General features: G+C 33.0%; 1 protein-coding gene across 1 annotated transcript; it reads left to right on the forward strand.

The window, feature by feature from the left end:
• Window positions 1–4,108: 4,108 nt before the first annotated feature.
• Window positions 4,109–13,224, forward strand: LOC139496128 (uncharacterized). The gene is made up of 7 exons (XM_071284594.1): window positions 4,109–4,556; window positions 5,358–5,532; window positions 8,711–8,905; window positions 9,861–9,993; window positions 10,772–11,020; window positions 11,519–11,629; window positions 13,036–13,224. Exons 2-7 carry the CDS (start codon window positions 5,499–5,501, stop codon window positions 13,112–13,114), a joined length of 801 nt encoding a protein of 266 aa, XP_071140695.1. The 5' UTR covers window positions 4,109–4,556; window positions 5,358–5,498; the 3' UTR covers window positions 13,115–13,224.
• The last annotated feature ends 3,719 nt before the right edge of the window (window positions 13,225–16,943 follow it).

The raw sequence follows: 16,943 nt of genomic DNA on the forward strand, positions 1-16,943 counted from the left end.
ATAGAAATAAACTGTAAACAGCAATAATGTTCAGCAAAGTAAGATCTACAAAAAAATTTCGTATGACCAAAATTGTCAATTGACCCCTTAATGAAAAATTGCCCTATAAAGACAATTTTACACAATTTGCTCCAAAAATTTGCTAACATTTTCTCATCTATTTATTGTGCAAAATACTTCATAAATTTAAATGACTGTTCCTTTAGGAATTTAGTTTATGAATTGTATCCGATTTTTTTTAATTATCAACAAACATGGCCGCCATGGCTTAAAATAGAACATAGGGGTCAAATGTAGTTTTTGGCTTATATATCAGAAACTAAAGTATTTAGAGCAAGTCTGACATGGGGAAAGAATGTTCAAAAGGTCAACATCTATTACCCCTGAAATTTTCAGACAAACAGAACAACCCATTTGTAGTTGTTGGTTATTTTCTTGAATATTCTCGAAGATAAAGATAAAACTGTAAACAGCAAAAATGTTCAGCAAAGTAAGATGTACAAAACAGTTTTTATATGACCAAAAATGTCAATTGACCTCTTAAGGAGTTATTGAAGATAAAGATAAACTGTAAACAGCAAAAATGATGTACAAAAAAGTGTTTATATGACCAAAAATGTCAATTTACCCCTTTGATGAGTTATCGCACTTTAAGGACAATTCTACATAAGTTGTTTATGTGTTTTAACTTTAAAAAATCTAGGATACATTTTGTACTTTATTTCCTTGTATGTCAAGAAACATGGATACTATGGTTAAAATGGATCATGTGGCTAAAATACATTACTTTGCTTTTTAAGAAAATATGACAGATAGTATGAAAATTTAAAGGACATTTTTAAGCCAATCATTAATATATATATATATTGAAAAGCAAAAATAATCATTAATGAAAGATTGAAGCAAAAAAAAAAAATAACATGTGAGCGATTCAGGCTCTTGAGAGCATCTTGTTTTTTTTTTGTGAAACAGCAATTGAGTATAGGAAAAAGTAAAATCACAAAACTACTGAACTCCTAGGAAATTCAAAATCGAAAGTTCCCAATCAAATGGCAAAATCAAAACCTTAAACACATCAAACGAATGGATAACAGTGGAAGAGCATATGATAGGATGCTTATAAAAAAAATGTTTATCTCATTATGTTGTAGTTATTTTTTATTTCCCTGAATAGGTTAAATACCACTATTGTTTTTTCACTTATTTGTTTTTTGTTTTTTTTAGATATTTACTTTCTAAAAAATGTGCAGAATCTATCTTTGTTTCAAGTAAAAAAATACTTGGCCTGAGTAACGTTTTACCCTGTTCAGTAATGCAGACAAAATTTCACATAGCATGTCATTGCATATAACATAATAACCATCGATGGAAGTAAATCAATCAAATGTTCACCCTCTGATTTCCTGTGTACAAGCTTAAGTAAACATATAAATTCAATATCCTAAAATTATCTATATCAACACCATACTATATAATGGTCCTTTGAAACACCCAAGATATATGTTTTTTTTTGTTACTGCAATAAAATGTAGGGTTAACTTCCTACAAATGCCAATTTAAGAAAATATTTTGTTCGGTCCTTTCTCGTATGATACCGGTGACGTATTGTAATTTGGTTGTATTACACCTATATAGCTATACTGAGGGATACTTAATATAATTCAAGAAAATCGAATTATTCAATACAAATTGATAAATTAATTGAATAGCAAAACGGATGATTAAAGATTTAGGCCTAAATGGTATATCTAAAATACAAATAACTGCCAACAGATATCACTTGAAATATTTTCTAAACATTTACATCAGATAGACATGGGCGGATTCAACCTTTTTTAAAGGGAGTCCCAACCCAGGATAAAGGAGGGGGAGGTCCAACCATATGTCCCCATTCGAATACATTGATCGTCCAAAAAAAGTAGTTCCAACCCCTGGATCCGCCACTACGTGGATACCGATCATTATGAAATGTGTAAATGCTAAAACATATGGATAAAAATATCATTCACCTGGCTCGCCATTAACTGGCCTAATCTAGTACACGTAAATTGAGCAAAGGTTTCAACGTAAATAGACCATAATTGAAGTGATGGCCAAACAACAATTATCATGGAAATGAGATGTGCAAATGTTGTTTTTTTGTGTAATGTGTTTAGTGGCAAAAAAATACATATATAAATAATCATAGTAAGTAATTCCATAGTACATCAACAAAATATTGACAAGGACATAAAGATGATATTTTGAATCATTCAATAAAGTATAATAAAAAATAATCATAATGTTAAAAAAGAAAAGAAAATCAAACCTGAGGCAGCATGGATTGGGTAGATATTTGTATTACGTAAAAGTTAACTTTAATAGTCATTCTATTAGTTGCCTTGAAGACAGGGGTTCCAGCAGGCGTACGCTCTTTGAAATATTTTTTTAGAAAACATTATTTTTTCAATAAACCAATTTTCCTTGCTTAAGATAATTGTTTAAGGCTACAATATTTACTTGTAGATATAGATGTGCAAGTTTTATACAACTGCATAACTGCATACCAAATGAAATACCATACATCATCTACTAGTTGTTCCCCATAAACTGACATAAACTCAAACTCATACACTGTTGACGCCACCGTCGCCGACGCGAACAACAGCAAACATATGTCTCCTTTTTGTCTCAATCAAGCGCAATAAAAAAATGAACGATTCAGGGTCTTAGTAGCTTCGTGTTGTTTTGAGACACCTATCAGGTGGCAACTGTTAAAAAAATATCTCAAACGTTTCTGAATCTAACGCATCATGGGTAATTTCATTGTTCGTACCCCAAAGTGAAAATAACGTTACGTCATTGGTTGAATTTCCATTGTTTATAACGTTTTAAACCAATCAAAACGCTTTGGTGTACGCTTTTGAAAATATTACCCAGGATGCATTAGATTCTGAAACGGCGAAATTATCAGGTGGCAACTGTTAAAAAAATATCTCAAGAGTTTCTGAATTTAAAGTTTATGTTTTAGGCCTTGGTACAATTAATCTTTTAATTCATTTCTAGCACTTTATATACGATCCCCAATCCTAAGCAACCTGAATGCATATAGTATTGATTGTTAAGTTCGTTTTAGATGCAGGATATTTTTCAATTAGTTGAACTAGCTGTCAGTAACTGCGAGTACTCTCAGATCTGTACTTGGTGTATTTTTGTTGTTAGGATATACAAATACTCGGCCACGTTCACTCTGTGTTTCAGTTAGATGTATTTCTATTTGTATCCATCTGATGAGTTTAGCCTTTTTCAACTGGTTTTTATATATAGTTCGTTCTTATGTAGTACTGTTACACCACTGTCTCAGGTTATGGGGAGGGTTGGGTTCCCACTTACAGGTTTAACCTCGTCACATTATGTATGTATGTGCCTGTCCCAAGTTAGAAGCCTTTAATTCAGGGGTTGTCGTTTATTGATGTGTTACATATTTGTTTTTCGTTCATGTTTATGTACATAAATTAGGCCGTTAGTTTTCTCGTTTGAATTGTTTTACCTTTGTCATTTTGGGGCCTTTTAAAGCTGACTATGCGGTATGGGCCTTGCTCATTGTTGAAGGCTGTACGGTAATCTATAGTAACTGTTGTTAATTTCTGTGTCATTTGGTCTCTTGTGGTGAGTTGTATCCTTGGTAATCATAACACATCTTTTAAATATAGGGCAGTGTTCACCGCAAATGGAACTGAATACACTTTACTAAGTCAACACCTTGACATAAAGAACTAAATAAACTTTATACTAAGTTAGCACCTTCACACAAATAACTAAACACACTTTACGCTAAGTTAGCACCTTGACACAAAGAACTAAATACATTTTGCAGCAAGTCAACACCTTGACACAAAAAACTAAATACACTTTGCATTTTAAATTAAAGTCAACACAAAGAACTAAATACACTTATTTACACCAAGTTAACACCTTGGCAGAAAGAACTAAATAGACATTGCACCAAGTAAACACCTTGACACAAAGAACTAAATACACATTGCATCAAGTCAACACCTTGACACAAAGAACTAAATAATTACACTTTACACTTAGTCAAAACCTTGACACAAAGAACTAAATACACTGTGATCTAAGTCAACACCTTGACACAGAGAACTCCTTTCCTAATTGAAGACTAGACTACGATATATGTACTTGTAGGTGTTATATGTAGATTAATTGATTCATGATATATGTGATGTCACAGCGACAACTTCCCCTTAAGACAGACATGGCTGACAGGGATTTGCTCTACTTCGTTTCTAATTCTTGACATTTGTGGCATGAAATGTTTTTGACCGTTTTTGTTGTTGAAATCAAAATAGTGTTCTGCTAAATATTAGAGATTTATTGCTTTTCAGTGTTCAAATATATTATTAACTTTAAAAGTAGTAAGATATTTTATCCTTCATCCGATTTACGGTAATCATATTTGTGGTTCCGAACTGCACTTCCGGAAGATCTTAGGGATTGATATATCGTGGAAAACTGAGGTGAGATAGAAATGGATTGAGCTATGAAGACAATGGAAGGTAAGAAAAATATGAATTATTTAAGTACAATTTTAAAATGTCTTTAACCGCTAATTGTTTAGTTCTGTGTGCTTTTCCCGACGATTATAAAGTAACTTTTTATCTCTATATTTATCTTTTTGGTCAAAATTGTTTTATTTTGTGACAAATTTATATGTATTGAGACTATATCGAAAATCCACGCGAGACTGGTACTTTTGAACTTATTTGTACATCGACAATAAGCTCCTGAAACTTTGTTTTTACATTTTGTTATTTTATTACAATATTATATAACAGATATTATAAATCACACAAACATGTTAGGTATGTGCATTAATTTCCAAAACATATTAATATTAAAAAAATAAAAGTAAACAATGTTGAAATTCATGCATAAAACGACTCTAAGGCAAATATTTTGTATACCATAATTTGTTTATTAATATTTTCACAATTTTATGTCTATGTGATATTTGTCATATCTTGTCCCTAAAGGCAATGTAGGTATATATTAACAAGATTTAGATAGATATAAGTGATAGTCTTACGTAGATAATGTATCGGAATATAATCGTGTAATTTAATCATGTTGGTCACTTCTTTAAAGCTGATAAATATTGAATAAGAATGAAACTTTCATGAGGTTTTTTTTTATTCATGATTTCCGATAAAACAAAAACAAAAAAAAACAAGAGAAATATTCAAATTTTAACATATTTGGACATTCAAACTCATAGATCGAAAATATACTTAAATCATGATACTTTCTGTTTCTGTAAAGATAAACATGAACAAATATTAAGTATTTATGCATTGCAGGTTTTGAAATTTGACAGTAACAGACCTACACAAAACCACAGTTCAAAGTTGAATGGCGCATGTGTCCTAAAACTAATTGATCCAATTTGAATTTACCGTTTCTATCAAAATTTATAGTACCAATACAAAACCAAACCAAATATGGGTGATACCATGGAACAAATTACAAATATTGGTAAGTGTGTGTTGATGTGCGTTAAGTAAATGTTGCAAATATATAACGTGCACTTGGTATAGCTTCTACCGTATGTATAGAATAGGAAAAGATCATTCAGACATTTTTTTCTCATTGTGACTTAGATAGAGATGGTCTCAATGGCAATCATATCACATCTTCTTATTAATATAATTAATCAAGAGGCATCAATTCTTACAATTTCATTTTGATAAGAAAAAAAGTTACTAGTTAATATTGAAATTTAAGGAGGTGGTATGCTTGGCAATAAGATAACTTTCCACCAGAGACTAAATGACATAAATTAAAGCAGCTTCTAGTAAAGGTTCTTCAACAATGAAAACAAAATACCTTATACATAGTTAGGTCCCGACAAGCCAAATTTAACAGGAACAGGCTTGGCTTTTTTCCAATATTCCTACACAATGAGGTAACTTTGTCATGTAGAGCACGTGCGTGTTGTTAAAGAAAGGGAAGATGCATTTTGGTGGTAACAAGTTCACTCTTTAAAGCAGCGTGTGATTTTTGTCCGTCAATGAATTGGTGGAATGCCTAAGCTTATACTAGTAAAACATCGATGTTAAAATTCAAATTATCAAACATAGCTAATATACCTATGAAAAACATTTTCTTCTCTGATGCACCACTAATTCAACCTCAAACAGGCTAAGTTAAGAGTTTGTTCCTGGCTTAAAATATAGATAAGAAGATGTGGTATGAGTGCCAATGAGATAACTCGCCATCCAAGTCGCAATGTATTTTCTATACATTGCGACTTGGATGGCGAGTTAACTTTCTGTTAACAATTATAGGTCAACTTCAACACGGCGCCTTGGCTCACACCGAACAGCAAGCTATTAAGAGCCAAAAATGACAAGTGTAAAACAATTCAAACAGGAAAAACAACGCTCTAAGCTATACAAAAAAGAGAAATGAGATACATCTATGAACCACACTAACAAACGACAACCACTGATTAAAAGGCTTCTGACTATGTGTAGTTTTCTCCCTTGTATACCTGACACCAATAATTTAAGAAGGAATGAATAATCATGCCAAGTTTCATTATCCAACACTGTTAATTTCTAGCTCTACATATACATATACGGGGGTGAATTTGTTGAATTAAGTTAACTTTGTAGGGTATTATCCTTGCACCTGATACACCTTTTTAAAAGTTGTGGTGAATAATTGTGTCATGTTTTACAACCAAGCTCCGAAGGGTTTAATAATTAAGGAGCGGAGATTATGATTTTTTCTTCAAAATATGCATAGCGGTGACTAGAAGTTTAACTTACTTGTTTACCTTGATTTTCAAGGGTGTTGTTTCTTGTATGCGACACACTCTATAGAAGTGGTAAACAATCCTGTAAATAATTAAAGTAAATAATTAACGAGGGTGAGAAGGGCCTGTGACGGTCGACCGTTCGTAAACACAGGCGCGTGTACTGATTACAATAGGCCTTCCGCCGATCACTCGGTGGGCTGTTCCTTTCTACATTCAATACTACTAGATACACGGAAAGCATCGCAATGGGTTTATTAAACCAGCCCAACCTTTAAATAAAAGAAACTGCATCTATATATGTAGCATCTAAATGTAAAATAAAGATTTACAGCAAAAAAATATTGAGTGGGTAGGTAAAGGTAATAACTTTGGTTAGCTTGCTTGCTAGAGCTGAACAGTGAAGTCATTACTAGGTTGGGTACATACTTCCTTCCTTTGAGAGTAGACTAGGCGACAGTTAATAAATCTACCTGTTTGTAAGACTAAACTACTCCGAAAGGAGGATAGTATATACCAAAACAAATAATGACTTCACGTTTCAGCTAGCAAGTAAGCTAACCAAGGATATAACCTTAACCTACACACGTTTTGCTGTAATATCCGGGGAATTCTAGATCATCACATTTCTAAGTCTAAGCATAGGGGTTTGTTACTATTTGCCAGGTTTGCTATACAAAGGAACCCCATGCAAATAGTAACAAACCCCTGCGTTCTAAGGAGAACAAATCTCCAGGGAATACCAGAACATCCCCCCATTTGATAGTCAAGTATTATTTTTTTTTAGTTGTTTGAAACTAATAAATTGTAATAATGAATTTAAGAGCACACAGCAGAGGCTAGATATAAGCCCACAATTTTTTTTTAAATCAACATAAAATATACCTAAATAAATACCATATAATATCAATTGATAATAGTTTTTTTTTCATTTATAATGTCACTACTATAGTAACACTGAGAATAAACAGAAAGCTATTTATCATGATATAGTTCGCTTTCCTGTTTTTGAACATATATCTGAGGGCGTTTTAAAACAACTTTGACAACCCATTACGGTATCACAAGGTCGTAAGTTATTATAATGTTGGTGATAACACATTTCGGTCACTCAAATATGAAAAAAAACTTTTAAACACTTGATGCTTTTACAAAATATTTACATTTTTAATGCGAGTTTATTATGTCGTTTCAATACATAACTATAACTTCAACAATTAATATCTACATCACACATGTTCTATTTCTTAATATAAATGTTCGTATGTATGTATATTCGTTATAACAAGTAGGTCATGTTAAAGTACTTGTACAATTGGCTGTTTCTACTTTGTACGCGTGGGCAATAGATTCAACTTAGTTAGTATACATTAAGAATGAAGTATGAGTCCCTATCTCATTGGTAAGAAGATGGAGTATGTATGTTTTATTTATGTTTATCTAAAGGAGTATGGCACCATTGTATGTCTACTTGAAGCATTGCCAGTTATATATTGACCGGCTTTCTATTAATTTACTGATTATAAAAATAAGAAAATATGGTATTATTACCAATGAGACCACTCTCAACAACAATGATCAACGTACGGCTTCAACAATGAGAACACGCATACCGCAAAGTTAGCTATAAAATCCTCCAAATGACAAATGTAAACATTTCAAACGAAAAAAGTGACGGCCTAATTTATGAACAAAGCAATGAGCGAAAAACAAATATGATTTACAGAAAATAAACGACACCAACTGAATTACAGACATTTGACTGGCTTTTCAAAATCAAACAAGTACAATTTCTGCACACTCCCCTGCTTGTATGGCAAGGGCGAACTACAACATATCTTTACAGACATCAACATTTGCTCTAGTCTCAAATTTCACTCTTATTTTTTATAGAATGCATAGATTTTCGATTTCTTCCAAGAACCAACACTTCACATACACCAGATGCTCTATTAAGTACGACGCAGAGAACGGTTGGACAGAAAGTATACCTCACGTGTCCTGAAGACTATAAATTGATTGGACGAGATATGATCACGTGCTTAAGTTCTGGTAAATGGAATGTAGAGGCGCAACCTCATTGTACAGGTATAATGGTAACATCAAAAAATATTTTGTTCAAAATGAATGTTACAAAGCAATTTATTATCTTGTTTAATCTGTCTTTTTCTGGATTTTCATACAAATCTTTTATTTATAACAAGCCACTACAAACCAAACAATCATGTCGGAAGTGTTTCTCTGTCGGAAACAAACAAACAAACAATCATTCTAACAAACGAACGAACAAACAAACAATACAAATAAAAAAGCAGATGCACGTATACACGCGTACATGAACATTCATGATCTTTAAAACCTGTTTTATTTGAAATTTGACACGATATTATTTAAATATTCAACTGCTTTACTATATTATGCAAATATGTTTACAAACGAGTCATTAAATACATATAATAAAGCAGATGAATACATTAATACAAACGCTAAGCTTATTTTTGACGTTCAGTTTACAATATTATGTCTGTTGGGTTTTTTTCACACAGTGTTGTCAATATAATGGAATTTTATGTGACTGTCTTACAAGCGAGTGGTTTAGCTAACTATAATTTATTCCAACATTTTCTCTGTGTAAGAAAATGCCTTTACCTAGTCAGGAATATAACAATTGTTATACATTCGTTTAATGTGTTTCAGCTTTTGATTTTGGCGTTTTATTAGGGACTTTCCGTTTTGTATTTTCCTCTTAGTTCGGTATTTTTTGTTATAAAATTGAGAATGGAAATGGGGAATGTGTCAAAGCGACAACAACCCGATCATAGAAAAGACAACAACAGAAGGTCACCAACAGGTCTTCAATTTAGCGAGAAATTTCCGCACCCGGAGGCGTCCTTCAGCTGGCAAACAAATATATACTAGTTCAGTGATAATGAATTTCTACATTTTATTTAGCATAATTCCAGAATAAGTATACGAGTTCTTTGCAAGAATAAGATTTTTAAGAATAGTAATTTTATTGAAACATAACTTTTTGTATTTTCAGATGAAACATTTGCTATGTCAGACTCTACAAAACTTTATATAGGAGTATTTTGTGCCTGTGGGGCATTATTTCTATTTGCTGTTACTATATTGATTGCAAAACTAACGTGTTTTAGTGATAAAGAACTTCGAAGGTAAATTGTTTCAGTATACTTTTATTAAATACAGAGATGTCAATTAGTCTGTAGCTTAAAGAGCATCATGGTATTCATATAAGGAGAGTATTGTATACGCCTATGGAACGACACTACAACAACAAAAATACAATCTAGCGGGCAACAATAACAGTTATATTTAAAAATGTCAAGCTCGGAATCGACCAGTCTATGGCTTATTCGTGAAAAAATTCAACAGAGACTTCAAAAAGCAATACCGACAATTTTAGAACATTTCTCTATCTCTGTAGGTACTATGCAGTGTAGTCGTCTGATCTGTGATTTTACCGAATGTTCTATTTCCGATTGCGACATTTTGACGACGTGTGGATTGATATGGCGGGTGATGCATGCATAGCCAAGCAACTACTGTTGTTTAAATTAAACGGTCTTTTTAATGTAAACATAATGCATTCAAAGTTTAAGATTGTTTTAGTATGCACATTGGACAAAATTTAGAAAGCTAGCAATTAGTTTTAGGATTGTACATAAGGGCTAACAAATTTAAATTAAAAACGCTTCTGTGGTAGTCTTTTTAAAATGGTATGCGTCTTAATATTGCTGGCGTTAATCATGCAGAGTATCACAAAAAGCGCTGCTATCTAGGCAATACAACGAAAGACCAAATTTACCAATAAAAATAGCTTTCATGGTATAATATATACCAGGCCATGAGGGAGTAATATCAGCTGCAATATATGGCTTGCATGCGCAAATGCATTGTTTCAATGGTTTCAAGTTTAATTTTAATTTTCAGGAGAAGAACAGACGGCTTAGGGACACAGTCAGTTGATTCTATGACATATGTTCACGATATAAAAGATCATCCTCCCGCTGTCATTAGTGTTGCAGAGGACGGGTCAGAGGTTGGAATCATTAGACCATTTGAGACATTTATAAACCCTGCGTATTACCAACAACCCCGTCCTCGTTTATCAAGTCATTCACGATCAACCGGAAGTACTCTTGAAAGCGAGGCTGACTACGATGCACCATGGAGTACTGGGTAAGGATAATGCTTACACAAGTAGAAATCGGTTATACGTCTTTACCTAAGAAATGTCTTGTGTTCCATATTTGTTCATTGAAAACCAATACATAATGACAATTTATCGGTTCTAAATGGCAAATATATCAACTGAAAAGTTTCTTACCGATAGCATCTAAAAGTAACTTATTTTCCGAAGAAGAAAAAAGAAATCTTTAGTTAGATTTTGTTTGATGTAAACACGAGGAACCTCTGCCTTTGCTAGTCTTGTATACTTTTAAATATTAGTTCATGTATATGTTTTAATGATAAGTATGGCGTCTGTTTTCAATGAACTAGTACACACGTTTGTTTATGGGCCAGTCGAAGCCCGCCTCAGGTGCGGGATTTTCAAGTTGTGTTGAAGATCCATTGGTGGACTTCGGCTGGTTTCTGCTGTTTAGTCGGGTTGTTGTCTCTGACACATATCTCACTTCCATTCTCAATTTTACATCTTATAAACTTGTTCCCTTACAGGTCACCAGATGAACGACAATGTTGTCACACGAATACGAACTGTCACGAACCTGTGGATAGACGGTGGAGCGATCGTAGTATAAAGGCCATGAATAATTATGATTATGAAAGGTAATTCTTTTCTAAAGTATTTTAGTCTGTCATACAGGTATATAATCCCTTATTTGGATCCGGTCTTAAAGAACATATATTATGAAAAAAGTACATATTTTATACAAAATATAGAAATGATGAGATGTGAAATAGTTGCCAGTGAGACATCTACCAACAAAAGTTCCAAGAAACTGGATATAATCAATCATAGGCAACTGTAAATAGATAAAGGAAGATGCTGTATGAGTGTGCCAAACCCTCCATCCAAGTAACAATTTATAAAAGTAAACCATTATAGGTCAAGGTACGGCCTTCAACACGGAACTTTGGCTCACACCGAACAGCAAGCTATAAAGGGCTCCAAAAATGACTAGTGTAAAACCATTCAAACGAGAAAACCAACGGTCTAATCTATATAAGAACGAAAAACGAGAAACACTTATGAACCACATATTAAACAGACGACAACCATGCACTGAAACAATACGAAAAGTAACCGATATCCTATAGTCAGTTATACAAGATAGTTCTAGCGCATAGCTGTAACTTTGCCAAAGATAGTAAAAGATCTGGGACATTTTGTTATCAAATAAAATCATAAGAACCTAGCATCACTGTAGAACTCCTTTTAAAAAGTTTCTTTTGGTTGATAAATAAGATAGGATGGTATAATTGCTATATTGTAAATGTTTTGTACTACAGGGAATATACAATTTATAAGTATGTTGAATGTGTCACAACAAGTCTGAATTAGTTGTAGTATTGAAATGAAACGACTGCCCCTTTTTTAACTGACTGATCATGAATAGCTATAAATGCTTGAAATGTAGAATTTAAAAAAGTAGGTTATGGAACAATGCATTAGTGGTTATGTTTCTATAGATTATTTTTCTCATGTTGAATAATGAATGCATATAGCCTTAGTTCGGTTTGCAAACATGTTTCTTTTCTTGGTTCCATTAAACAGTACAGAACATACATCTGTTCAAGCTTACCGTGGAAATACGTTGAATATTCAATTTGCCACATAATGATTTTCATATGTATTTTAAACAGAAATAGTAAAATATCCAGTGGTTGTTATATATAATAACGATTGGTCAATTAAAAACAGACAACTTAAGTGGTCAAAATAAGACTGGTGCGTCATAAGCGCTTTATGGTTAGACACCGCAGTAATTAAATACATTTATTATGGCAATATTCCTTCCTTAGAAAACAACTATTTGATATTCTGACAGGGATTGAAAATGAATATCCTCAAATAGTAACGACTGAATACGAATTATTTTGCACAATGCATCATAATATCACGACCGTTTTCAGCATTTAATAATGTATAAAATATTTTAAAATAAGTTGTTGCAATTGTATTGAAAATCTCATTTAAAAGTTAACTGACACTTATTTAATTGATATTTTAGGTATGGAAGAATACCACGAATCAATCCAAATAATGCGCCAGTATTTGAGTTACCGGAAGATGATCAGACGCCATTTTGATTTTCGAAAACTCCCCGGCGTATTCTATCGCAGCGATCGTCTCCCATATATAAGATCTCACTCCACAGTATATATATGCGTCTGAATAAGTTTATTTCAAGGAAATGAGACATTAAGTGGATATATGTTTAACTTGTGATGGTTTCGTCTTGTGTTAGGCATATATTAATGTAATGCCATTTGTCTGGGAAGAAAGTATTTATTAGTAATTTTTTTTACATCAATGACCTATGCAGTTTAATTATTTCTATTTTAATGATTATATTTTTCACAAAGTCAAATATGTAAGTGTAAATAAATATAAACACGAGAAAGGATTTTAGTTTTATACGAATGCATCTCCAACCTACTATTGGATACTATATATTTAAGAAATTGTGTTCAATTTAACTAATATAAAGGTTTCAGGTTGCAGCTATCGCAATAAATGAAAAATATGTAAACACGCCTGTATCACACATCTGCATGCATGACTCCAAACGCCATGCTTAATGTCTTGGGAGCTGGTTCTCGGATATAATTTAATTAAAATCTTGTTTACAAATATATTGTTAGTTTTCTGGTAGTTTTAAATAAACTGAGGTGTGTCAGGGCAATCTGCCGTTACCTTTATTTTAAAATTGCGCAATTCAAGTTCATGTTTTCCCTCGACTATTAATGACGTCTTTGTACTGGATTGCAATGGATGCTGGAAGTGTTTTAACCAGTACTTTAGTTTTAGATGTACACGATTTTTGTATAATCTTTAATTGACTTTGAACTAGCTTTCAGTAACTCCGAGTACTATCATACCCAAATTTAGGGCCAGGTAAGCTTTTCTAATCACTTGAAGTCCGGCGTCCGTCTTCGTCGTTTGTTAACTTTTATAAAAAAAAAACTTCTCCTCTGAAACTGCAGGGCCAAATTTGCCTAAAATCATCATAGAGATCTAGGTTAAAAAAAGGTCGCGGATGATCCTAGCTTTCTGTTAACCAAGACGGCTGACATGGATCATGGATGGAAATAAAGCATACAAGTTAAAATCAAGTTTTTTATTGTTTTAAATTATCTTCTTTAAAACCGTTATAAATAGAGAAAATCGGACAATGGCTAAAATGAGTCAAAACTGCGAGCATTACCATTTGTCCATACACTTAAAAATTGTCATACGACTTCTTTTAGGAGTTATTGCCAATAAAAAACAAATGTTATCATATTTTTTTCATGATTTTGTCTATTGTTTTGAAAACTATGAAAGATAGAAAAAAAAACTTAAAAATCCCAAAATGATCAGCGAGACAAGTTTTACAAAAAAAAATCTTATACTGGAACTCGTCAGTCGACCCCTTAGTAGAGTTACTGCCCTTTGATGACTATATGTACCAAGTGTTGCGTTTTCGTCATACACCTTAAAAGTATTATAGTTAAATAAAAACTTAAATAACCAAGTCATGATCAGAAAAACAAGATCTACAATGAAAAATTATTTGGTGAAAATCGTCAATCGACCACTTACTAGAGTTGTTGCCCTTTAATGACGGTTTTTACCATTTATATGCATCCGCCTTAGCGGAGGGGGCATTTAAGGTTATCCGTGTCCGTCCCGTTTGTCTCGTCCGTTCGTTTGTTTTTCTGTTCGTCTGTCTAGCTTCAGGTTAAAGATTTTTGGTCGAGGTAGTTTTTGATGAAGTTGAAGTCCAATCAACTTGAAACTTATTACACATGTTAAAGGTTTTTGGTCGAGGTAGTTGTTGATGAAGTTGAAGTCCAATCAACTTGAAACTTATTACACAAATGACATGTTCCCTATGATATGATCTTTCTAATGTTAATGCCAAATTGGAGTTTTTACCCCAATTACACGGTCCACTGAACATAAAAATGATAGTGCGGATGGAACACATTCTTGTATCATGTTTTGACAGAAAAAAAGTGCCAATGTTAAAAGTCCAGAGAAATCATTTCCCGCTAAATTTTCAATGGCTTATATTTCGAAACAAGCACACGAACCCTTCATTTTTCCTGCTTTTATAGTTTCTTTATTTATATACTATCAATTTAGTATATAACATTCTTTTTAAAAGCTTGTTATTTTGAAAAAGAGTAGCGGTCATGAGTCATGCCCCTTTATAAACATAAAACATGCCGAATTTTTCGGATACATGGTCCGTTGGTAAGTTTTTTTTTATCTAAAACGACGAATTGTATTTGTGAATAAAAGTCTTCAAGATACAGTTATAGCGTACCTCCTCTACCATGTCTAGAATTCACATGGAGAGTCGCGGGATTTTACTTTGATATTAGGGTCTGGCTGTGGTTTACAGAATAAATTATAGAGCAAAATGAATAGAAAATAGAAAAATAAGGGATTGCCTTACAATATTAAGAAATAGAGAATAGTGGGATAATAAATAAGGAGGCAGAGGTGAATTTAGGGTCCACCTCCTTTGAGGGGGGAGGGTTGTTAATTATTTAGGAAATCACGGAAGCATGACTGAGTGGCTCCCTCTTAGGCAATAGCTTTTAAAATTTTCTTGATCCGCCTGAGCTCTCTGAGAGGTACAGGGACAAAATGGTCTTAAAAAAATTAAGAATGTGGAAATGACGGACCATCCTGACCATTCCTCTAATGTAAAGATAAGGTCATGTGGTTTATTATCAAATGAGACAATTTCCCATAACAATGAATAAAATCCTTACGGTAAGCGAGGGATAAAATTAACGAATATCACGGCCCAGGCCATGTGTAAATTTACAACAAATCTATGGCTTCCATGAATTATTTCGATTCTAATAGGACAAATACGATCATTAAAAAACTGAAGCGATGATGGGTATACCGTGTGTGTGGCTGTTCTATTTTACCCACTGTTCGATAAATGTAAAACAAATCTAATAAACCTGCATGAAGGATTTCTTAACTAACCGCTAGAAAAAAATGTGATTACTTTTTTTACTTCTCAGTAAACCCAACATTTGCGATTTTAGATTTGCATTTTTTATCGTAAGCTACCGTCAAATTCACTGTTAACATTGTAACCAAGGAGCCGCCATGTTGACTTGCTGAAATCAGTACATGTGCGAATATTGCAATAGAACAGAAAACAAGCAACACCTACCTCAATACTTTATTTTAATGCAATTGTATCCAAGTTTAGAAGGTAAACGCGATAGAAAAACCTTCAGCTTTGACGTTTTCATTCGTATGACGTCATGTATTGAAATGACGTTAATTGTATGCGCAAAAATCATTACTGGAATTTTGCGGGATTTTAATTTGTTTTGTTTTTGTCCATTTTTCCGTTCTCTAATGTGTAAATTCTTTTTGTTATGCATCAGAAATCAGAATACATGTTCTGTAGGGTTTTATTCAATTGTAATTGTTAACACAGCGAAATCCACAACCGTTTACACATAGGTTACGATACATGTGGATTTACGTGGGAGGCATATTTAAACAGCCATTTGTGTACATCTTGGAGTCTGCGCTAAGTATAGATATATCGAGAATTTTATCACGGTGTTGTTTACAAAGCGAAAGAAGCACGTCATATTAGATTTGAAAATGAGACATCTCCACATATATAAGCGACGAAATGACACAGAAATTTAAACAAATTTAGCTCATCGTACGGAATTCAACAATGAGAAAAGTCCATACCGCAAAGGCAACTATGAAAGCCCCCGAAATATCAAGTGCAATTCATACGAAAACCCCGGGAAAACTGGGGTAACAGCACAGCATAAGGACAAACTATAAAAACTAGTTGAAAAGGGCTAAACTTATCAGATGTAAATACGAAACAAAAACACAAAGTGAACTTGGCAGGGTATTTTTATACATCCCCAT

This window comes from Mytilus edulis, chromosome 11 (assembly GCF_963676685.1).
Source record: "Mytilus edulis chromosome 11, xbMytEdul2.2, whole genome shotgun sequence".
In the NCBI taxonomy this organism is placed as follows: Eukaryota; Metazoa; Mollusca; class Bivalvia; order Mytilida; family Mytilidae; genus Mytilus; species Mytilus edulis.